This window comes from Entelurus aequoreus, linkage group LG18, assembly GCF_033978785.1.
Source record: "Entelurus aequoreus isolate RoL-2023_Sb linkage group LG18, RoL_Eaeq_v1.1, whole genome shotgun sequence".
NCBI classification, from domain to species: Eukaryota; Metazoa; Chordata; class Actinopteri; order Syngnathiformes; family Syngnathidae; genus Entelurus; species Entelurus aequoreus.
Genome location: NC_084748.1, coordinates 35,312,521 through 35,336,883, shown reverse-complemented (window position 1 = coordinate 35,336,883; position 24,363 = coordinate 35,312,521). Strand labels below are relative to the sequence as shown.

At 37.1% G+C, this 24,363-nt stretch overlaps 1 protein-coding gene across 3 annotated transcripts in view; it reads right to left on the bottom strand.

The window, feature by feature from the left end:
• Positions 1–858: 858 nt before the first annotated feature.
• Positions 859–24,363, bottom strand: part of usp53b (ubiquitin specific peptidase 53b) — a 94,205-nt gene continuing 70,700 nt past the window's right edge. For all 3 annotated transcript variants that reach the window (XM_062027064.1, XM_062027065.1, XM_062027066.1), the window contains 6 exons: positions 23,381–23,503; positions 22,588–23,305; positions 17,579–17,640; positions 14,208–14,286; positions 8,313–9,124; positions 859–8,242 (listed from right to left, as the gene is read on the bottom strand). In XM_062027064.1, the coding sequence (XP_061883048.1) occupies positions 8,166–8,242; positions 8,313–9,124; positions 14,208–14,286; positions 17,579–17,640; positions 22,588–23,305; positions 23,381–23,503 (1,871 nt within the window). In that variant the 3' untranslated portion in view covers positions 859–8,165. The remainder of the gene's footprint in view (positions 8,243–8,312; positions 9,125–14,207; positions 14,287–17,578; positions 17,641–22,587; positions 23,306–23,380; positions 23,504–24,363) is intronic.

Here is a 24,363-nt window from a genome sequence, read left to right as displayed (position 1 = left end):
TGCTCTAATTTTCTCACACATTTGACCCTCTGATGTTCTGTGTACCTACACTCTATCCTCCTCCTGTCTAGGCCTGCTGTGTGTGTGTGTGTGTGTGTGTGTGTGTGGGGGGGGGGGGGGGGGGGTACACAGAACATCAATTTTCACACTTCTATTAGCCCCGGGTCCAGTGGACCCGGACATCTTATATGTAATAGAAATGTGTAAGGGGGGTGTATGGTCATTAAATATGTATTCTGATATATGTTCTTCACAGAAAATGAGCCAAAGTGAGTGAGTCTCAGTTTGAAAAATTAATTAATTGTATAATTTTTATTTTAATAAAAAATGAAAACGGGTCCCACAGACCCGAACACCAAACAATATTTTTCTCCTGGTCCTTATTTTCGATAGGTCATAAAGAAATATCAGTTTTGATACGTGTTTTCTAATAAGCTAGTTTTACCCAAATCAATTGCAATTAGTTTTTTATTGCACGCAAACATGCCAAGGGTTTAGGTCCAGGGTGGGATTAGACGGCTTCACAATTTGGTGCTGAGGCCCTGGACGTTCAGTTACTACGCTCATGTGTAACATGTTTTTGTATGATGTTAGCTATCCATCCATCCATCTAGGGCTGGGCGATATGGCCTTTTTTTAATATCGCGATATTTTAAGGCCATATCGCGATACAAGATACATATCTCAATATTTTGCCTTAGCCTTGAATGAACACTTGATGCATATAATCACAGCAGTATGATGATTCTATGTGTCTACATTAAAACATTCTTCTTCATACTGCATTAATATATGCTACTTTAAAACTTTCATGGAAATCACAACTAAAAAAAATCACTATTTTTTTCATACGGTGTTGATCTGGAAATGTTTGCCTCTGCATTTTGATGGTGTGGGCGTGTGGCACCGAACGGAGATGTTGACATGCGGAGTAAGCACTCTTCATTCTCTAGCATGTGACTTTTCAAATGATGCTACATATTAGCAGTAATGCTACTTTTTATAGCAACGCTTTCGCGCCACACTTGACAAATTACGGTTGTCTGTTCGACATATTCCCACTTGAAGCCAAACCACCGCCAGACGATGGACCCCCTGCTGTTTTTTGGGGGAATTAATTTTTCCTTCATTTGTCACCAGATTCGCACCTTCTCTCTCTCGTATTACCACTCGCACCACTCCGTTAGCATCACAGCTAACGTTACCCATGCTGCTACCTCTTTGCTGCGCGAGGGCGTATACGTATGTGACATATGATGTGACAGTATGAAACGTGTGTAAGAAGGTGCGCTTGTCTGTCTGTGAGGAGACACAGGAAAGAGCTACGAGAGTCTGTAGTGATATGCCCGCAGCTAAAAGCAACTGCGTGAGAACATATACTCGAATATCACAATATAGTCATTTTCTATATCGCACAGAGACAAACCCGCAATATATCGAGTATATCGACATATCGCCCAGCCCTACATCCATCCATCCATGTACTATCGCTTATTCCCTTCGGAGTCGCGGGGGGCGCTGGAGCCTATCTCAGCTACAATCGGGCGGAAGGAGGCGTACAACCTGGACAAGTCGCCAACTCATCGCATGATGTTAGCTAATGATAGCAATTTAGTTAGCTCACAGCCACCATTATATTGAATATATGACCCACCTGAACACCAGACACATTTCTTGGGCTGATGGGAATGTTTTTATTTCATTTAGTTTTTAAATGTGAAAAACATAGGCATTTAAAAAAAACGGTTAGATGTGTTCTGTTAATCCACTAATGCTACTATAAGCTAGCTGGTGGTGTTATATCTTTTGATTTGAAAAATGTAACAGCGAGCAAGTTGCAAACAACCCCTTTTAATCCCCAAATAGATCTCACACACCTAATGACCGTAGTTTAGATAAAAAAATGTACTCACCACTAACGAATGATAACAAAAGATGATCGATAGAACAGATGGAATCCGAGTATGACTCAGCTTTTAGCCTAGCCGTCAAGCTAGCGCTACAACAGCACTTCTGTCTGCTCAGTGTTGCCAACTCCTCAGGTAGGAAAGTCGCTATTGGCTGTCCTAAAAGTCGCTAGATGACGTCATGGCTTCATTTGCATATTGCATCGCAATAGACGCTGCAGGAAAGAAGAATAACGTCCGAGGAGAGATTAAAAAAGTGCGTTTTGAAAAATGCTCATTTGGATTAGAACTTTAATAGATTATTTTTCTCCTTTGAATTTGAATAACGTTTGCTCTGCCTTGTTAGAGTAATTGTCAAGAGTATCAAATCTGATCAAAAGACTGGAAGGTAATGAATGATGTGCGATACTATTGATTTTCTTTACCGATCCGATATCGCATGGAATTCAGGCTGGTATTGGCGATATCGATCCGATACCGATACTTTGTGCAAATATACCTAATGTGTACGGTAAAATATAAAAAGTAGTGTATTTCAAGTGTTGCTGCTTTTGGGGAATCATCTTTAAAAAAAAAAAATCACGGGGCCAAACAAATGACGGCGTTATTCCGCACTGAATGCGTTATCTCATTCATATTCAAGGCTGTTTGTAGAGACTCCTAATAGCCTATCATAAAAGGACACATACACTTGCTGTTTTATCAAACGAAGTGACTCATTTTAATTGCCAGTAATTTTCTTAAACAAACAAATGACAGACCGAATGACTGAGCGTGCCGCTGCGCTTGCACATTGCGTACTTATCTTGGCGGAAGAAAAAATAGTTCCCACCAATCACGTTGAATTTAGACAATATCTCAATGATTTAGTTACTTTCCACTGTGTTCCTGATAATAATTTACATTATCTCAATTAACTAAAGTATAACATTTTTTTCTTCAAGTTAAAGCTTTTGGATGTAATACTCCACCTTGCACAATCCACACACTTGCACTCTGAGCACCCGTAATTTGTAGTCTACAATGACAGGTGGCGCTGCTGAGTCAATTTAAGGCGGTTAGAGCTAGGTTTTTTTGCGCATGGATGCCGTCGCCAAAAGTATTTAAAAAAAAATAGCAGGGTGATGAGCAAAATGGCGGACAGAAGAAAGTGTAAACTTACAGGTTTAGCTTGTTCCCCTTTGTTGTAGATTGCGAAATACTGGTACTCTGAGTGCAAGTGTGGAATATTACTGCCAAAGTTTTAACTAGCAGAAAATCTTTTTTTTACTTGCAGAAAAGCATTTTTTAAATTTGCAATTCGCTCTTTTACTTACAGAAATTTTTTGTTATACTTGCAGAAAATTGTTTCTATATTTGCAAAGCTTTTTTTTTTTACTTGTAGAATTTTTTTTTAATTGAATATTTTTTACTCACGATCTGTTCTTTTACTTGCAGAAAATAATGTTTATACTTGGAGAAAACTGTTTTTATAAGTGAAAATCATTTTTTTACTTGCATAATTTTTTTTAATATAAAAAACGTTTTTTAATTGAAAAAAAATATTGTTTCAAATACAAAAAAAAAGTAATTTTTACTTGCGAATTGTTCTTTCACTTGCAGAAAATTGTTTTTATATTTGCAGAAAATTGTTTTTATACTTGCAGAACATTGTTTAATACCTTAACTTGCAAAATGTTTGTTTACTTGCTAATCATTCTACTTGCAAAAATATTTTTGTACTTGCAGAAAATGTAATTTTTTTTCTCACAGAAAATAGTTTTTTTTAAATGCAAAATGTTTTTTTCAATTGAAAAACTACTTTTTTTTAACTTGTGTGGTGTTCTTTTACTTAGAGAAAATTGTTTTTATACTTGCAGAAAATAGTTTTTATACTTGCAAATCTTTTTTTTACTTGCAGCGATTTTTTTTTTTTACTTGCAGAATTGTTGTTTTTTTTACTTGCGCAATGTTTTATAATTGAACAAAACTGGTTTTTTTACTTGTGAATCGTTGGGCATGTTTATACTTGGAGAAAACTGTTTTTATAAGTGACAATCTTTTTTTTACTTGCATTTTTTTTTAAATGTGCAAAACGTTTTTTAATTGAAAAAAAATATTGTTTTAAATAGAAAAAAAAGGTATTTTTGCTTGCGAATTGTTCTTTCACTTGCAGAAAATTGTTTTTATCTTTGCAGAAAATTGTTTTTATACTTGCAGAAAATTGTTTAATACTTACAACAATTTTTTTTTACTTGCAAAATTGTTGTTTACTTGCTTATCATTCTACTTGCAAAAATATTTTTGTACTTGCAGAAAATGTAATATTTTTTTCTCTCAGAAAATAGTTTTTTTTAAATACAAAATGTTTTTTTAATTGAAAAACTACTTTTTTTTTTAACTTGCGAGGTGTTCTTTTACTTAGAGAAAATAGTTTTTCTACTTGCAGAAAATTGTTTTTAGACTTGCGAATCTTTTTTTTACTTGCAGCGAATTGTCTATAACTTGCAGAATTGTTGTTGTTTTTACTTGCGCAATGTTTTATAATTGAACAAAACTGTTTTTTTTTTTACTTGTGAATCGTTGGGCATGTTTATACTTGGAGAAAACTGTTTTTATAAGTGACAATCTTTTTTTTACTTGCATAATTTTTTTTTATGTGCAAAACGTTTTTTAATTTAAAAAAAATTGTTTTAAATATAAAAAAAAGTAATTTTTACTTGCGAATTGTTCTTTCACTTGCAGAAAATTGTTTTTATCTTTGCAGAAAATTGTTTTTATACTTGCAGAAAATTGTTTAATACTTGCAAACTATTTTTTTTTACTTGCAAAATTTTTGTTTACTTGCTAATCATTCTACTTGCAAAAATATGTTTGTACTTGCAGAAAATGTTATCTTTTTTTTCTCACAGAAAATAGTTTTTTTTAAATGCAAAATGTTTTATTTAATTGAAAAACTACTTTTTTCTAACTTGCGAGGTGTTCTTTTACTTAGAGAAAATTGTTTTTATACTTGCAGAAAGTTGTTTTTATACTTGCGAATCTTTTTTTTACTTGCAGCAAATTTTTTTTAACTTGCAGAATTGTTGTTTTTTTTACTTGCGCAATGTTTTATAATTGAACAAAACAGTTTTTTTTTTACTTGTGAATCGTTGGGCATGAGTAAAAAAAATTGTGTTTCTGGAGTTTTGCCAGTAATTTCACTCCACAGATTGGGAAGTTGCATTGATTTATTTTAGCGTGAATAAAATCGACATTTACATTTTGCTCTGTAAACTATGGCGGAAACAGCGGGTATTTCATTTGCGGTCTGCTCTGACTGAAGCTGGGACTGCTGCGTGAGGCTACTGTCAACCTGACAGTACACGGGGTTAATGAAAGCACTTGCTGCTCATTGAGGACTTTTACTGCAGGGAGAAAAGTGCTTTCATGACTTCAAAACATCTAAAAAAAAAGTCTGTAGATTTGTCGCTAATTGCTTGTTAACAGTTGGCAACACTGGTAGTGCCACGTCAATCTGCCTGACGGCTAGCTGTGACATGCGGTCCTAAGCTGCAGTATTTATAAATGATTACTGACTCAGAGTGAATGACAAGTATATTCTGCAAAAAAAAAAAATACTTAAAAACAACTTAATTTTGGAGAAAAAATACAACCAGTAATTTGACAACAGTAAAAAACTATAAAACAATTTTGGGTGGATAAAGAATCTGCCAATTTGCAGGGATGTGAACGCTGAATGGCGAATATGCACGGATCCACTGTACACTTGCTCGATTCTGGCTGAGAACTTAGGACATCATATTCCTTGACAATCATATAACAACTCCAAACCCTTGTGTTCTATTCCACAGCACCTCTCCATGTTTATAGGGCGAATAAAAAAATAAACATGTTCCCACAACAAAATGGGATTGAAAGAGCTTCAGTGCGACATATAAAGTGTCCAGACGTTGGTGAAAAGCAAAAGTGGAAGACAATGTGTGTGAGAAAGGAGTGTTAATAATGTATAAAGCCATACAGAACATCTTTCATATTTAAACGAGGCTTCACTTATAAGTGACGAGCTTGCATAAATACATTTTGGGGGTGTCACGGCATACGCTGTATGGACAAAAGTCTTGGGACACATCTCAATGAAATTTGTCATCACAAACGATTGAACACTTGTGGGGACACTTTGGGAAGGCCCTATGTCTGTTCCCAGTGCATAAACAAAGCAAGGGCCACAAAGGCATGCTTGGATGAGTTTGGTGCGGAAGCCCATAAATCACCGTTGGATGAACTCGTACTGAGATTTCGAGCCCTCTCTCAGGTCCAACGCCGGTGACCTCTGACCTCACAAATGGACATACGCCAGCTATTAACCTTGCATAGCTGCAAAAGGGATCTATATGAAGAGTTCATGCGCAAAAAAACAAAAAAAAAGCCATTTTGCGTATTTTTACTTGTGAGTACCACTAATTAGTTCACAGTACACCAATGTTTTTTAACCACTCATTGATGGGGCGCGAGAGCTCCCTACAGGGCCGTCAAAAATATCGCTTTCTCAGCTGTAATACACTTTTCCACCACTTGTGGCAGTAATGACAATCTCAAACAAAGAGAAGAAGTCTAGAGCTAAATAGATAGATAGATAGTACTTGGTCAAAGAGAAATGTATTTTAAGCGCAAAAATTATGACTAAAATGCTGGCGCTGTATTCTCATTTGCACTCACATTTTATTGACAGTTTATTTACAAGTACATGAATGTTATTGTTCATTATTCATTTAGTTTAAAGGTATTTATTATAGCGCTGCTTAATTGTATGTAAATTTATTTTTTCTCAGTTTTTTGAGTCCCTTCTTTTGCAGTATATTTGATTAGTATATATTTTTGCAATCAGCCTGACCTAAGAATTGATAATAATATTTGTGATGAACACATGCTTTCATATCATTTGAAAGGGTTAATCATGTTAAACTAATGCCATGCTAGATATAATTATTGAATACGATTAAATTCAAGAGTAAGATTACTAATTTAGTGGTGATATTTAAGTGGGAAAAGCTGGGCGCTGAGGTCAAAAAGGTTAAGTTTGAGAACAACCCCTAATTTACACCATTGTCTACCGGTAGGTAAAATCGAACTTTCCGCAAAAGCGACTTATCTTCTTTCGCATTTAACTGCTGAATATTCCGTTTTACTTCAGAAAGCGACAAGCGCCCTGCTGTCTTTGCAGCACAAACATGTGCTGCAAAGGCACATGTTCGCTCGTTTCGCGTCTGTTTTGCCGTGACTGTAACTAAATTAAAGCGTCAATAATGAGTAACTTTGATGAAATCTGTGAGCGGATGGTGCCCTCGCCGAGTTGGCGCAAAAAGAGACGCTGTCCTGATAAATCTGTGAGAGCAAGAAATGTCGACAGTGCGGTGGGAAAAATGCCGCCTATTGCCTGTGTACATAAAGCATAGGATATGTGTGTAGCGCCTACTTTCTCCAATGATGAACTGAGTCATGTGTTTATTCTGCTGTTGCTGTCTTTTGACGCAGCAGTCAATGGTACAATGTCGAGATGCAGCGGTCAGTGTAAGGTGTTTGTTTGGATGGAATACATTTATTACAGTGAACAAAATGATCTGTTTTCAGGGCACCAATACGCATTACTCTGTTTTTGCAAAGAAACGTTTAGACGTATGTTTTTGCTGCAAAATTTGTACAAAATTTAAAAGATTACATTTTTGTGATAAAAGTTCAGTTTTCAAATGGAGACTATCAATTTTGGTCGTTAGAAACGATCTAATTGCAACCCACATCACAAAGATGGCTTTTTCATCAAAAAGTGCTTCAAAAAACATTGATTTCCTCAAAACAAGGACAATCGATTCTTACACATTAACTCTTCATATTTTCTTGTAGGTCAGGGGTGTCCAAAGTGCGGCCCGAAGACGCACGAGTCGGTTTTTCTCATGTAAAAACTAAATTAATTCATCATCAGAGAGATATTTACACTATTTCGGCGATAACAAAAGCTAAGGTTTGCTTCCAATAACTTAGCATAGCTTGCCCTTCATTGCATTGTTTTTTGCAGTATTAATGTACAAAATCAATGTATCAAAGTACCGCCCCTCGTACATATTCTACAATTTTTTGGCAAGTTTGGACACCCCTGCTGCAGAATGGGCCGCTGTCCCAATACTTTTGTTCAGCAGGTGCATTCCCACTTCGTAAACTCTTTGGCATCCAGTTTCAATCTCATGTGACCACACGGTTCATGCATGTAAACAAAAGGTCGCCTCATAAAAAGCCTCGTTCATCCAGGCCTTTGGCTGTCACCGGGTTCCATTTTGCAGTGGGCTTATTGCTCGTATTGCCTGGGAAAATATGAACATAAACACATCAACAATTATATAAGCGTTGTGTAAGAGACAAGAGACAGCTTACTTGATTCGGGTTTGGCTTTTTGCACATCTGGCGTGTCTGCAGCGAGAGCGGCGTCCCATCGCTCCGATGCGCCCGCTGCTCGCGGCACCGTGGCCGACAGCAGCAGCGGCCTCTGGTTGTGGTACTTGAGACGGTACGTTTCCGTCATGCAGTTGTCCACGTTGAAGTACGTGGTGAGAGAGACCTCCTGAGAAGACGCCGCCTGCTCGGCTCTGTACCCCGGCAGTCTGTCGTCGCTCTCGCACGACGACGGGGTGCTCCTTTCCGGTTCCGAGCCCGACTTGGAGCTGGCGTCCGAGAAGGTCCGCAGGCCGGATATGTCAGGCTTCCTGTGGGGGCTGACGAAGGATGAGGTGGAAAGGCGAGGACTCGCTTGGAAGGGTTCTTGAAGTGTCCTGGAGCGGAACACGGCCTCGCTTGTTTCGCCCTGATGAGGGGAGAGCCGCTGGCCGGGTCGGAGATGAGGAGAGCCTGCCGTGCTGAGCTGATGCTGACTGCTCAGCTGGAGAGGTTCTGTGGCGGCGTTGCCGGGGGGATGATAGGCCAGGGGGACGTGAGGACACTGCGAGTTGGGGGCGGCAGCGTCGTTGGAGCGGTAAGTCTCTCTTTCCTCAGGCTCGGAGAGAGCAAGGTCATCTGAGCTGTTCCACTCCGAGCTGCTGGTCTTTGTGACGTGCCTTGGGGCCGCGCTTTCCCCCGCATGGCCTCGACTGCTTGTCACCTCCTGCTGCTCGCTCTGCCTGTTATCTGGAGCCACGCACTCTCGCTCTGAAGCCTTTCTGCTGTTGCTGGAAGTGTACTTGGACTTGCGCCTGCACCACAGTCACAGAGAATGACATCATCAGTAATAAGGCAACGTAACATGAAAAAGGCAACTGGACTTCTTCTTGTTTTTCCAAACAAAATGAAAATAGCTAAAGTTGCACCAATTTATAAGACTGGAGACAAACATCAATTTACAAATTATAGACCTGTTTCTCTACTTCCACAATTTTCTAAAATCATTGAAAAACTGTTCAATAAGAGATTAGAAAGTTTCATAAATAAAAATAGAATACTCGAAGAGAACCAATATAGATACAGAGCTAATGTTTCAACTTCAATGGCTTTAATTGAAATTACAGAAGAAATTACCAATGCAATAGATAGTAAAAAATGTGCGGCAGCGGTTTTTATGGATCTAACTAAAGCATTTGACACAATTAATCACAATATTTTAATCAAAAAACTAGAACGATATGGCATCAGAGGGTTAGTCTTAAACTGGATAAGAAGTTATCTAACAAACAGGAAACAATACGTGAAGCTAGGCGAACACACGTCTACAACGCTAAATATATCCTGTGGTGTACCTCAGGGATCAATACTAGGACCTAAATTATTCAATCTCTATATAAATGACATTTGTAAAGTTACAAAAGATTTAAAGTTAGTATTATTTGCGGATGATACAACAGCGTTTTGTTCAGGAGAGAACACACAGGAGATAATACAAATAATAACAGAAGAAATTAACAAATTAAAAAGATGGTTTGACAAAAACAGACTATCGTTGAATCTTAGTAAAACTAAAATAATGCTATTTGGTAACAGTAGAAGAGAAAGTCAAACACAAATACAAATAGACGGAATAGAAATTGAAAGAGTAAATGAAACCAAATTTCTAGGTATAATGATTGATGATAAATTGAACTGGAAATCTCACGTAAAAATATACAACATAAAGTTGCAAGAAACACGTCAATAATGAATAAAGCAAAACATGTTCTAGACCAAAAATCCCTTCATATTCTCTACTGCTCACTAGTGTTACCATATCTGAGCTACTGTGTAGAAATATGGGGAAATAATTACAAAAGTACACTTCATTCATTAACGGTGTTACAAAAAAGATCAGTTAGAATAATACATAATGTTGGATATAGAGAACATACAAACCCTTTATTTATTGAATCAAAAATACTGAAATTCCACGACATAGTGAATTTGCAAACAGCTAAAATTATGCACAAAGCAAACTATAACCTGCTACCCAAGAATATACAACAATTCTTCTCAAAAAAAGAGGAGAAATATAATCTTAGAGAAAAACGTAATTTAAAACATTTGTTTGCACGTACAACACTTAAGACCTTCAGTATATCAGTATGTGGAATTCAATTATGGAATGGATTAAGCAAAGCAATCAAACAATGTACTAATATGATCCACTTCAAGAAACTCTTCAAACTTAAAGTGTTTACAAAGTACAAAGAAGAAGAACCATGACAAACATTGTCAATTTATTTCATCCATCCATTCATTCATTCTTAAAGTAATCTTACTTATCTCATCATATGAAATATGACTTACTTCACCAATTATTATTATTACATTTTTACTATTATTTATTTATTTATTTTTATTGTGATTACTTATGGAGTTTATTGTGAAAAAATTGTGAACAGGAAGTGAACAATAAGTTTTGCAACTGTTATGTAAAGAAAAGGGGTAGGATTAAATAAGCTCTGCTTCTTCCTACTCCTTTTCGAACATGTTGAAAAGAGATACTGGAAATTGTGATGTATAATGTTGTATGCTTGCATGTTCGAAATAAACTCAAACTCAACTCAACTCAACTCAACTCAACTCAAAGGGGGCCTATGATAAATGTACTCTTTTCTGACTTAAAAATGTTGTTACAATGCTGGATACTCGTGTTAAACAATGTCAAAGCCTTCAATCACAATGCATGCAATTTTGGATGCCTCTGTTCACATTTTAAAAAAAAATCTATACATACCATAAACCTTCATATCTGTATGGTCAGCTGTTGCTTGCTAATGACAGTCACAACTATGGTACCAGGCTAGCCCTAAGAGGTGCTTTCACCCGTCTTAAACCCAAAATTTACGTTTTGAAAAAGACTGTAATGTATATGGCAATCACTTACTGGAATCGACTTCCACAATATCTGGTATCAATCACCAGCATAGTGGGTTTTAATAATAGACTAAGAGGAGAAGTATTGCGGAAAGAGATTATTCTAGATTGTACCTAATGTCATGACTGTTTTTATTGACTATTGACTATCTTATTGATTGTGGGACAAGCAGTAGAAAATGGATGGATGGTACTTTTTCGCCACTTATTGTTTGTCTTTGGTACACTGATGTGTATATTTTAGGCCATTGGTTCTTTGTTTTATTTTTGCAAAAATATATATATATCTATTTTTATATTGCTCTTTTTATCTTTGGTATGAACATTATTATGTAAACTCAAAGTTATTATTACTTTTTTTGGTTCTTTGCTGTTGCTATTTTTGTATTACAACATTTTATTATTTGATCATTGCATTGTAATCTTTTGTTTTGTGATTGTGTGATGTTTTTTGCCTGGACCCCAGGAAGAATAGTCTCCACTGCAGTGTAGACTAATGGGGATCCTTAATAAACTAAACTAAACAGGGTTTTGCAGTCTGGCTACGTTGTGATGTCACAGTGAGGGGGAAGCACTTATTGAGACATTAAAAGGGTCATATTATGACATTTTTCTACATTGAAAACACTTCCTTGTGGTCTACATAACATGTAATGGTGGTTCTTTGGTCAAAATTTTGCAAATATTATGTTTTACAGACCGTTTTCAAGCCGCTTTCTGACCGTCTCTTCAGAATATGCCGTTTTGTGTCTTATTTACGTGGCTCCTCTTCGTCTGCGTCTTCTCCCCGTCATCTTTGTTGTAGTTTTAAGCGCTTCCATACGGAGTCTACTGACAGATAGAAGTTAGAACTATAAGCTACTTTGCATTAGAAATGGCAACAGCGGAGGATGTTTGTACGAGCCAGTCTGCCCCACAACAAGAGGATAGCGAAAAAGAAGGAGATTATTGACTACAATGGCGGACTCCAGCAAAGCAGTTTGGGTAAATCTATACAATGTATAGATAATCCGCTGACGTCCCCAATGGCAAAAACGTCACCAATGGAGCAAAATCAAATGGCTTGTTTACCGGAAGTATGACGGAAGGCAAGATTGTTTTACCAAAGTGAAAACGTGGATCCCTTTGACAAGACTTCGGTCTTTAAATTCATTTTTAAAAAATAAATTGGAAAAACTTTTCCCCCACTCCCTTAACAGTCTTTGGAACAAAATATCGAATAGCAGGAGTGTCCAAAGCAGGGGTCACCAACGCGGTGCCCGCGGGCACCAGGTAGCCCGTAAGGACCAGATGAGTAGCCCGCTGGCCTGTTCTAGAAATAGCTCAAATAGCAGCACTTACCAGTGAGCTGCCTCTAATTTTTTAAATTGTATTTATTTACTAGCAAGCTGGTCTCGCTTTGCTCGACATTTTTAATTCTAAGAGAGACAAAACTCAAATAGAATATGAATATCCAAGAAAATATTTTAAAGACTTGGTCTTCACTAACTGACAAAGAAACAGATAACAGATTTGATGTCCAGTTCAAAGTGCGACATGATTTATTTAAAAATTTGAGAGTTGACTTTTGTATTTTACATGAGTTATTATTTGTACAAACATGGTGCAAAGTAATTCATGATTTGTTAAAAAATGTTAGTGGCTATCTAGTTAAAATGGGATATTGTGATTTCACAAGACTGTCTTAGAAGTGATCATTTGAAAATGTTCTATTTGAAAAATGTGCACCTAGAGAAAATATAAAAATAAAGTGTTGCATATTGATATTTATCTGTTTCTATATATATTTATTGTGAGAAATCATTAAGATGATCAGGGTTTCCACAAAGATAAATATCATTAATAATTAATAATATCATAGAGTTAAAGGTAAATTGAGAAAATTGGCTATTTCTGGCAATTTATTTAAGTGTGTATCAAACTGGTAGCCCTTCGCATTAATCAGTACCCAAGTAGTAGCTCTTGGTTTCAAAAAGGTTGGTGACCCCTGGTCCAAAGTGTGACCCAGGTATTTTTATTGTCCCACATACAAATAAAATTAAACATTAGAGTAAATGTACAACGTGAAGAGAAAAAACAAAAGTACCAATAAGATACAGGAACATAATTGTTTGGGGTGACTTAGACAAACTTTATTGATCCCCAAGGGAATTTGTTTGTTTGTTTGTTTTTTTTGTTTTTTCAGAAAGCCGTTTTATTCCCTTGCATTTTTTACCATCCAAAAATAACGTTATGCTATTCAAAGAAGACAAGTCAAACACTAGTGCCAGGCGGAAAAACGGCCCCTCAGGCTAAAGCTCGTTTCCTTTTAGACCGCCCACAGGCTCATTGATTGGCGTTTTGGCACTGACGTTTCTTGCTAATAATTGCCAGCACGCAGCAGCTGACCAATCAGCAGCCAGATGCTCCAACGGGCAGTTTGAGTCGATGCAGGTGGAGAGACAAGTTGGCCTTAAAATAACAATTTGAATCACGAGCAATTAAAATAAAATAAAAAATAAAATCAAGAGGAGCTTTGTGCTTCACTTAAAGGTAGCTATATTGTTGACATATGGTATTTTTTGTGGCTGTCACCACTAAGAGAATAAAAATGCTGATTACACCACTCTTTGCATCGATCCCAGTGTTTTGTTCCAGAGGACATGGTTCGAAACCCCAGCCAGGTCATACGAGGTCAACATTAAATAAAGTATCATTCAATCTTGACAACAAACAAATTAAAGTTATTTATGTAATTCTATTTTTGTTTCCAAAAATAAATTATTGAACAAATTGTATACTGTACTCAAGCTGTACTCTGCTGCCCCCCAACAAATTCATATTTCATCTCTGTGGAGATATAAATTAAGGGACTCCACCAGAAAGTTTTGTTTGGTCTTTTGGCTGAATGCTAAAACCGTATGAAACAGCCATGACTTGGAATGTACAGAACTTAAACGTGCTTCATGACAATCCACTTAACAAGATAAATACCTTGAATTTGGACTGCACTTTAGATGTGAATGCGAAACTGGGTCATGGTTCTTTCCCTGAGGTTTTGCCTGATATTTACCTGCAACACATAACAAAGGTGAGGTTGAAAGTAGAAGATAAAGACAGCATGACTCTATACACTGAGGTCAATATTGAGTTAGAAAGGTACCATATTTTCAGGACTACTTTTACTTCAATTAAAGTCCCACTTTTTTCATAGTTTGGCTGGTCCTGCGACTTACAGTCAGGTCATATCAAAGTTCACCATGATTTAAAGTGTTAAGTTATAGTGACATGAGCCAAGGAGTAAACATTAAGGTCTATAGCCGCAAAAAGAGCACTCAAGGCTTGTGACAACTATATGTTGTTCCTGTACCAGTGGAAAAAAAATAACTGAGGAAAAAATAAAAATGCCTCCAAAAATAAAATCATATTCTGCTAAATTACCAACTGCAGGTAGTAAAATATGAAGCTACAAAAGGTAATTGAGCAGCATAAGTAAAGTGACAGAACATGTAACTTGTTATGTCTTACAGAACATTAATAAACCTAAATTAGATTTTGCTTTTTTTTTTTTTTTTATAAATGCGACTTGTACTTGTCAGTGTGACTTGTACAGTATTTGTTTCTCTCTTTGGAGCGTTTTGCTGGTGCAACTTATACTTCGGGGCGATTTCTAGTCCGTAAAATTCGGTAAAGTAATTAATACGCAGTAATTATACAATTAGTCACATTATCTGCATAACTGAACTAAAATAGGGACGTTATATAGGTTTTAGTTATTTATTTCTGGAAACTGGGAATATTTAATGAAAAGTACAATACAATTATTATTGATTGATTCTGAATAAAATACAATTTAACAAGTGAAATAGGTAGATACATAGATTCACTCCTATTTTTTTTTCCTGGTTACGTGGCCACTTGTTGCTAGGTAAAATTTGTGCAGGCCCAAAGGCACTGCAGTTGGACCTCATTCGTCGTTGGTAATACGGTCCAAAATGTCTGAAAATTGAATCGAATGAAAACCCAAGCAATGTATGTATACCCAATTAATTGAACAGACACACAAAATATACCATACAACACATTTTGTAGGGAATAATGACACTTTTACATGCAGGAAACAATCCAAATACTGTACATATAATTGATGAAAAAAAGAAAGAAATGAACATTGTGGCGAGGGAGGGGTGAAGGAAACCACCTCGCGAACGCCACTTTCGTACTTTTTATAAATTCTTTCTACATACAAATACACGTATACTCAAATACACACCGTTATTCATACATACATAGGTACCTACGCTCCCACATACATACACAAATACAGTACATACCTTTACTCAAAGTTCGTACATCCACACGTACATTCACGGTACAAACATACATATACGTTCACTGTACAAACATACATATACACATACTGTACATATACATCCACTGTACAAACATACATATACACATACTGTACATATACATTCATTGAACAAACATACATATACACATTCTGTACATATACAAATACATTTACATACATCTATACACTCATGCACATAATCACGTTTCATCAAACATATATTAACGTTGTTGCCCTAAGGAAAACTGGGTATAACACATGGCACTCTGACAAAGCTTAACCTATTGTTACTATAACAATCTACAAGGTTAATATAGGTTGCTTCTCTTTCTTCCTCTCCATTTTTCGGTATTAATTTTTTTTATCTCTAGTTATCATTACGTATATGTATTGTTGCATTTGAACAACTGTATTGTTGATAATAGAGGTAAATTATTGGTATTGTTCATTATCAATAGCGCTATTTCTATTGGTATTTGTAATGCTCCATTTGCAGTGTAAAAATGCTCATTGTCATTTCTGTATTATTATTTATTTCGCTAACTGCTTCTTTGCTATCACTTTTACCATCATAGTTGCACATATCGTATGTGCTGATGTTGCTCTATTGTTGTTGTTTTTGTTATTGTTGTGTTTGCTGTTGTTGTTTTTGTCTCTCTGTCTAATGCCCCTTTTGTCCCCACAATTTCCCCCTCTGTCTTCCTTTTTTTCTCTTTTTATCCCCTCCTGCTCCGGCCCGGCTGCACCAAATGATAATGTAAATACATTTAATAAAGTCAAATACAAATAAGGCAACAAGAGAAGTATCCTACACTTCTCTTTTGTAAAGTAAATCTGAACAGCCAATATGGGCATCTACATCAACTATATTATTTGTCTGAGAAGCTGGACAGGACAAAAAATAAAAAAATTAAAAAAATAAAAAAATACATTATTTCTTGAATTCAGTAGGGTTTCTCACATTTATTTTTATCAAAGTGCTGTTATTTGCAACTTTCTTTGGTCCCTCTGTCTTATTTTACAGCTGTACTCATTAAAAAAAAGTATTTAGTATTTTGTTAGGGGCCTCAGTTCGCACGCAAAGGGATTAGTTTGTTCCGTGCGATGTTTGGCTGCACATTAACTGACACAGTATACGACCACCAGGCCAAATTCTGTTGAAACACGAATCATACGAAAAGTGGGGCGTACGAAAACTGGTATACCACTGTATTAGGATTATGAGACAATTTTATTTATGCACTGCAGAATTATATGACATAACAGAATTCTGGGATTAAACATAATATTCCAGGAAATGTTTAGGATTTTAATCTGTTTGAATTCATTCAGGGAAATCTGAGATTAATCATCAAAGAAGGTGTGTTCATGCACCCTCGTCTAAGTCATATCGCACCATAAATCAGTCCTGATTATGCAGACACAAGGTGGCAGCATCAGCAAGGATCAGCAACAGCTAGATCAAAGCATCAGCAGAGCACAGCAAGGGGCGGCATGGTGCGGAATTCCAGCCCTTTAAAAATAGATTTTTTTTCCTTGCTTGTTGTCCTGCGAAAGGTCTTTGCCAGGATAAAAGCTGTTGCTCTGCGTCAGAGCGGGGCAACGGGGAGTCGTGCAGGAGGAGGGAAGATATTTGTGACGGCGCCAGTAGCCGTGTCCAGCTGTGCTTTCTGCATGAGCTGTGTGGGATTATCATCAGATTAAAGCCCGCGTAGGCCGCACTGGGTGAGGAGGTTAGAGAAAGCCAGTCCAGGCTTCAATGCCAACCTCTGGCATTATTTCTTTGATGTACTCATCTTGTCATCAGCACTGGGAGATAACGCCTCACAAGTTTGTTCTTTTATATTACGTTTAAGAGTAAAACAGACTACGTACCAAGCGTGGTCGGGATTTAGTGCAACACTGTTGACCATGTTTACTTGCAGCAGTTATTTGAACTTTATGAGCAGCAAAGGTTTTTTACGGTGCCAGGAAAAATGAGGGAGGCCTTTTTTTAATACTTACAACATACCATTGTGTGACGGTGAGGACGTTAGACTCGATTTTGCATCTCCTCCCTTAGGGTGCAGCTGGCTGTGAATAAAAGGTAAAGGGGGTTGGGGGGGGGCACCATTAATCTCAGCATGTTTTCAAGACCAAGACGACATCAGATTCTTCGCACAGTCACAAAAACACAAGTAAACACACAAATAGTAGCAAATGTGAGTGTGAGGCTGAATGCTTAAAAGCTGAAAGGCAGAAAAGGCAGACTCTTTAGTGCAGGGCTATTCAGCTGGCGGCCTGGATCCAAATCCGTCCCGACTGACCACCCAGTTCAGTTAAAAACTTGGAAGACAAACATTTTCGCAGCAAATTCCTACTCATTCATATAGGAAGATCCTTATATTGATATGTTAACCTTGCAAGCAAACATAAAGCACTCGGATCCAAAGCTTATTTAATCGTACCCCTTTCCCACTTCTTAGCAGTTACTGACAAACCCATGTATTTACTTCTTGCTCTCAGTTTCTAACACAATCTACATTAAGGATTTCTTAATACAACAGTACTGGTGATAATTAATTAAGACAGTTATGATTCACTTAATGAGATAATATCTTATTTTCATAAATTCAATACATTTGTCACAATTCCTCTTCCTAGTACTTTGTAAACACTTGTAGTTTGAATAGCGTCCTAAAGTGAATCATATTAGTACATTGTTTGACTTCTTTGTTTAATCCGCTCCATAATTGAATTCCACATATTGATATACAAAAGGTTTTAAGTGTTGTATGTGCATACAAATGTTTTAAGTTAGATTTGTCTCCAAGATTATACTTCTCCTCTTTTGTTGAGAAGAATAGATGTACATTCTTGGGTGAAGGGTATAATTTGCTTTGTGCATAATTTTAATGTTTCAATATTTCTGATTTGATAAATAAAGGGTTTGTCTGTTCTCTGTATCCAGTGTTCCTCAAGGTTCCACTTTAGGTCCTCTCTTTTTCACTATTTTGGGTATTCAATTGGTGGCCCGCGAGTTCAGTTAAAACAACTTTCTGTAGCAGATTCCTAAAAACAAGAGAGAGCTGTCATAGAAATGATCTTTGACTAGCTTTTTTGCAGAAGGTCCTTAAAAACAGCGGAGTGCTTATTTAACTCTGACAAAATAAATAAAATAAAAATCAAATGTTTACTGTAGAGGGCACTGGTGATCTAGAACAGTGGTTCTCAAATGGGGGTACGCGTACCCCTGGGGGTACTTGAAGGTATGCCAAGGGGTACGTGAGATTTTTTCTAAATGTCTGTCAAAAAGAACTGTGAAAAGAAATGCAACAATGCAATATTCAGTGTTGACAGCTAGATTTTTTGTGGACATGTTCTATAAATATTGATGTTAAAGATTTCTTTTTTTGTGAAGAAATTTTTAGAATTAAGTTCATGAATCCAGATGGATCTCTATTACAATCCCCAAAGAGGGCACTTTAAATTGATGATTACTTCTATGTGTAGAAATCTTTATTTATAATTTAATCACTTGTTTTTATTTTTCAACAAGTTTTTAGTTATTTGTATATCTTTTTTTTCCAAATAGTTCAAGAAAGACCACAACAAATGAGCAATAATTAGCACTCTTATACAGTTTAATAAATCAGAAACTGATGATATAGTGCTGTATTTTACTTCTGTATCTCTTTTTTTCAACCAAAAATGCTTTGCTCTGATTAGGGGGTACTTGAATTAAAAAAATGTTCACAGGGGGTACATCACTGAAAAAAGGTTGAGAACCACTGCTCTAGAATATAAACAATACCATGAATGTGAAGGGAGAAGTCTGGCCCCCTGGTCCTTAGCATTCTGGAAATGTGTTCCTCAAAACAATTTAGTTGAATATCCCTGATTTAGTGAGGTAAACAAGATATGTTTACATTACACAAAACTTTAAAGGTTTATTGCAAGACATTGTCATCAAAAGAACACCCCATTCACATGGCTTTTCACAAAATACTGAATATGCTTTATAGTAATGCATATCAGGCCCTAAGTTGACAAAGCCATTTGAAAAGAAAAGCAAAAATGTGATACTAATACTGATTTGACAAAAACATACTTATAACTTGCTCATATTGCCATACTTACCCAGACTGAACTAGTGCAGTATGTTTTTCAGTTGTACAGATTATTTTTTGCATTTAGCCGGAGACATTATTGATTTTCAGATATTTAATTTAAAAAAATACTGTCAGTCCATAGGTGTGAATGTGGGTGGGTTTTTGTCTATATACTGTATGTGTCCTGCGGTTGGCTGGCAACCAGTCTGGTGTGCACCTCTCACCTGAAGTAACCAGAGATAGGCTCCAGTTTACCGCTTGTACCCACAGCGGTATTGAAAATATATGGATAGAGTGTAGTAGTTATCCTTTTCAAAGCTATTTTATAAAGATCTTGCTTAGTTCTACATGGGTATGTGCCAATTAGCCTACTCAGTGGCCTAGAAGCCTACTCAGTGGCCTAGTGATTATTAGAGTGTCCGCCCTGAGATCGGTAGGTTGTGAGTTCAAACCACGGCCTTGTCATACCAAAGACTATAAAAATGGGACCCATTATCTCCCTGCTTGGCACTCAGCATCAAGGGTTGGAATTGGGGGTTAAATCACCAAAAATTATTCCTTGGCGCTGCCACCGCTGCTGCCCACCGCTGCCCACTGCTCCCCTCACCTCCCAGGGGGTGATCAAGTGTGATGGGTCAAATGCAGAGAATAATTTCACCACATCTAGTGTGTGTGTGACAATCATTGGCACTTTAACTTTTAACTGAATTTGTAAATAGGCAACCATTACATCCATAGCACCCTAACAAAATAATGTAAATTATATCTTTACTATTTCTTTACTTTCTTCAATAATTTGTACATTATCTGATTCTGATTTATAAATAACCAATGACTTATGTTTTAATGTAAATAATATAAAAAAATTTTTAATTATTTTGTAATCAAACATATGTGCCATAAAACTGAACTGCAGTGAGGTTCAAGTCAGGTAAGGCACTTTCAAGTTTTTTAAATATTTAATTTCATATGCTCTGTTAATACAGGTAGCTCATTAAGAGGATAATACGAAAAATAATGCAATAATATAAAGGAATAACTCAGTTGCATAAAACTGGTATTAAATTATTTGTATTCACATGTATTTACTTTTATAATATTGAAAACCATTTGAGGTCTCACCTTTTAGTGTATGCTGATTATATGCACCTTTCCTCTTCCAGGAAAAGCTCTTATACATGTACAGTACTCTGATTATAAAAGTCTGATCACCTTCTGTATGGTCTAAAAGTCCAGTTAATAGACCTGTTTGAGCTTGTGTATTTAATTCTCCACCTTGGTGGTCACATTCATTCATTTATTATTCCATTCAGCAGAGCATTAAAATATATTTTTGGATTTGTATGGGTAAATATTTTTTTTAATTCTGTGGCTACTTCTGTAAAGATGGTATAAAATCAACAGGTACCTGCTAGCTCACATACGCCAACCCATTTCATACTGACTCAGTGTGTGTGGTGATTTAGAGTACGACTATGATTTTTCTATATTTAAAGTCCTATTAGGAAGAATAATGATGTCACTCTTACATTCAATACATTACACATGGTGTAGATTCTACAGTGAAAGCCATGGTTTAAAAATGTTTCTGGAAACGTTATATTGGCAACTTTGCTGACAAACAAAAATAGCCACACCCTCAGCCTCAGAATGCTGACTAGTTTGCGCACTAAAGCACACAGAAAATAATCGCTTGAACACTCAATGAGCAAACGAATACCAGGCACTGGCTCATCTGGTTTTCATGATGTATTCATTCCGTGCACTCAGGATATACAGTAGCACACTGCACAAATTCACATACAGGAATGTTTAGTGGCAGATTATCAGGTCTGCACTATATATTAAAAAAATAGATGATCAGGAAATGTGCAAATTTACAGATTTTTACAAAAGATAATTTTAAAAGAAATTGTAACCATACAGCAAAACAAATGTGTAACACGGTTTAATAAACAAATATCAATATTTATTTCAGAATCAGAATCAATCAGAATCAGAATACCGGTAGTTGTATTGCCATTGTTTGAGAACGGGTTCACAAACTAGGAATTTTTCTTGGTGCAATCGTGCAACATAAAACTCATATATCACATATTTGGTAATAAAAAGAGCTGTAACTGAGCTATCAGATAGACCTGATGGCCGAGGGGAAAAAACTGTTCAGGTGGCGGGAGGTGTGGGTCTGGATGAATTTCATGAATTAGTTTTCTTTCTTTTACCATTCTAAACAAATTATGCTCTGCCTCACCTCACCTGCACGTCCCTGATGTACTGTATAATGTATGATGCAAGTACTCAAAATTATGTAACCCATATTGTAAATTGTTTATTTGCAAAGTTTATAAATGTGCAGGAGTTTAGAACAAAGTTAAAAAAAAAAAAAAAAAGCTCAACACATCTTATATTGTAGACGTTCACAATTGTTGTTTATTTTCATCCACTATATTAACATAAATGTAAATAGTACCATAGGACCTTTGCCCTATTCCTAATTTTAAATTTGTAAACAGTTGGATAAGTATTTGACTACATTTTTACAAACTATGAGAATAAACAAATTAATTGATGTTTCAGAATTGTGTTGGAGAATCCTTCTTTCAATTTTCTAAATGCTTGTTTCAATGTCAGTGTTGTATCGAGCTGAATAACGCTGCTGGGAGTAGTTGTGGAAGAGTGAATCTGCACTTGCCTCTACATAGCTCTACTACTCATGTTTTTTATAACTATAGTTAAGACTGAATAAACTGTGCCTCTGCTGGTTGCAATCAACTAGTGCACTCCATTTAACCTCACTTGCTTCAAGATTAATTCCTTAATTAATAAATTATTATTTTCATCCCAAATAGGGCAGTGCAGTTTGTGTTCACTTGTGTCTTAATGTGGGTCTAGTTTTCATAAACAATACAACTACAAAGGTTTTTCTTACCTTTGTAACTGGGTTTCTGTTGTTGCCCGCTGCTCCTTGACAGCGAATCCATCAACGCCCGGCGAGTCGGGATTTGTGGAGCCACTGCTGAGCCGGTCGCTGCTCTCATAGCCCGACTCTGTCCTTTGAATTGTCCAGGTGTCGCTCCTCAGCAGCGTTTTGGCACCACCTGTCAGTCTGCTGCCCCTCTGCTGGGTGACCCTGCTGTCCGACTCCACTGAGCTGTGGCTCTCAGTCTCATGTCGCTGCTCGTCCTCGTAGATGGTCATCAAACACTTCTGCTTACGGTCGTCTCTGGTCCGTACATGTTCTCGCTCGCGGTCCCGACTTTGTTCGGCATGCGTCCGTTCCTGAGACGAGGTCTTCGTGTGTCGAGGGCTGTCGTGTTGCTGTTGCCGGCGTTGCTCCAGTTCGTTGAGCACCGTGTCCACATTGAGCACTTCGCGAATGGGTCTCCAAGTGGACTTTGCTTTATTCCGGCCCCCTCCACTGCCGCCATTTTCCCACTGATCCTGCGGGCTGTCCTGATCGGAACGACTGGGAGATAAGTGGTTCTTCTTAGAGTGCCCGCCACCCTGTGTTGGCCGAGATTGTCCACGTGGTTCCTGAGATGCTCTGCTGGAATGAATCACTGACCTCTCATTGCGTGGATAGCTTTTACATTTTTGTTCCCTCGGCCCATTCTCAGGAGAAGAGGCCGATCGTGTATGTGTCATATCTACAGAAAGCAGACAACCAGCCTTTTGTCATCACAAATTCTTATTAATGGTTCCCCCATACTAAAATACGTTACCTTTATGTTGGGACGCGTCTATTCTTCTGTGTACTCTGTCCTTTTTTGTTGTTTCACCCGGTCTCTGCAGATTCTCCGTAAAAGGATCCTGGAATCTGTTTGGACTTCCAAGGGGATTTTTCACTGAGGAGATAAAGTCATTGAAATGGCAAATGAGTGGTTGGCTCAGATTATTGACATTCACATTTACATCGTCACGGGGTGGATAGTGAATCTATACGCTATACTGCAACTGAAGACAGACTTGCCAACCACTAGACCAGGGGTGCCCAAAGTGGGGCCCGCCGAGTTGTTTTGGGTGGCGCCCGAATTGAATACATATTCATACTGATGTAAACTCCTCCTGAGCTCATTGTAAACAAACATGGCGTTGGTAGTGTGGGACTTATTCACTGTTTTAGAGGAAGACTTTTCACACGCTATTTGCACCAAATGTTTTGCAAACATTTTTGCAAGGAGGGAAAAAAAAACATTGATCATCAACACATCAGACCTTATCAGTCGACTGAAATGGCAGCATTGTTACGACGGGGTTTTGAAGTCTTCAACAGGGGGACCGTGCCCCTAGGGAGTCAGCAGAGGTACTGCAAGGAGTCCGTGAAATTTTTGGTTGATTAGACTTTCTAAAAATATGGTATTTTATAGGGCTGGGCGATGAAATGAGATACATATGCTTTTATTGTCATTCAAATTTGAACTTTGCAGTACAGATAAGAACAAAATTTTGTTGCATTAGCTCATGGTAGTGCAGGATAAAAGAGCAATAAAGTGCAGATATAAATAAATAGATAACTGTAAAGATAAACATATTGCACTTTTGCATGCGCATCCACGTTTAAGGGTGTATGTTGTATTGTCTTTATATTCCAGCGAGTTAATCCATTTTTGGGGGGAAATTAGGGGATTATTTTGATGCGTTCAAGAGTCTTATTGCCTGAGGGAAGAAGCTGTTACAGAACCCGGAGGTTCTGCTACGGAGGCTG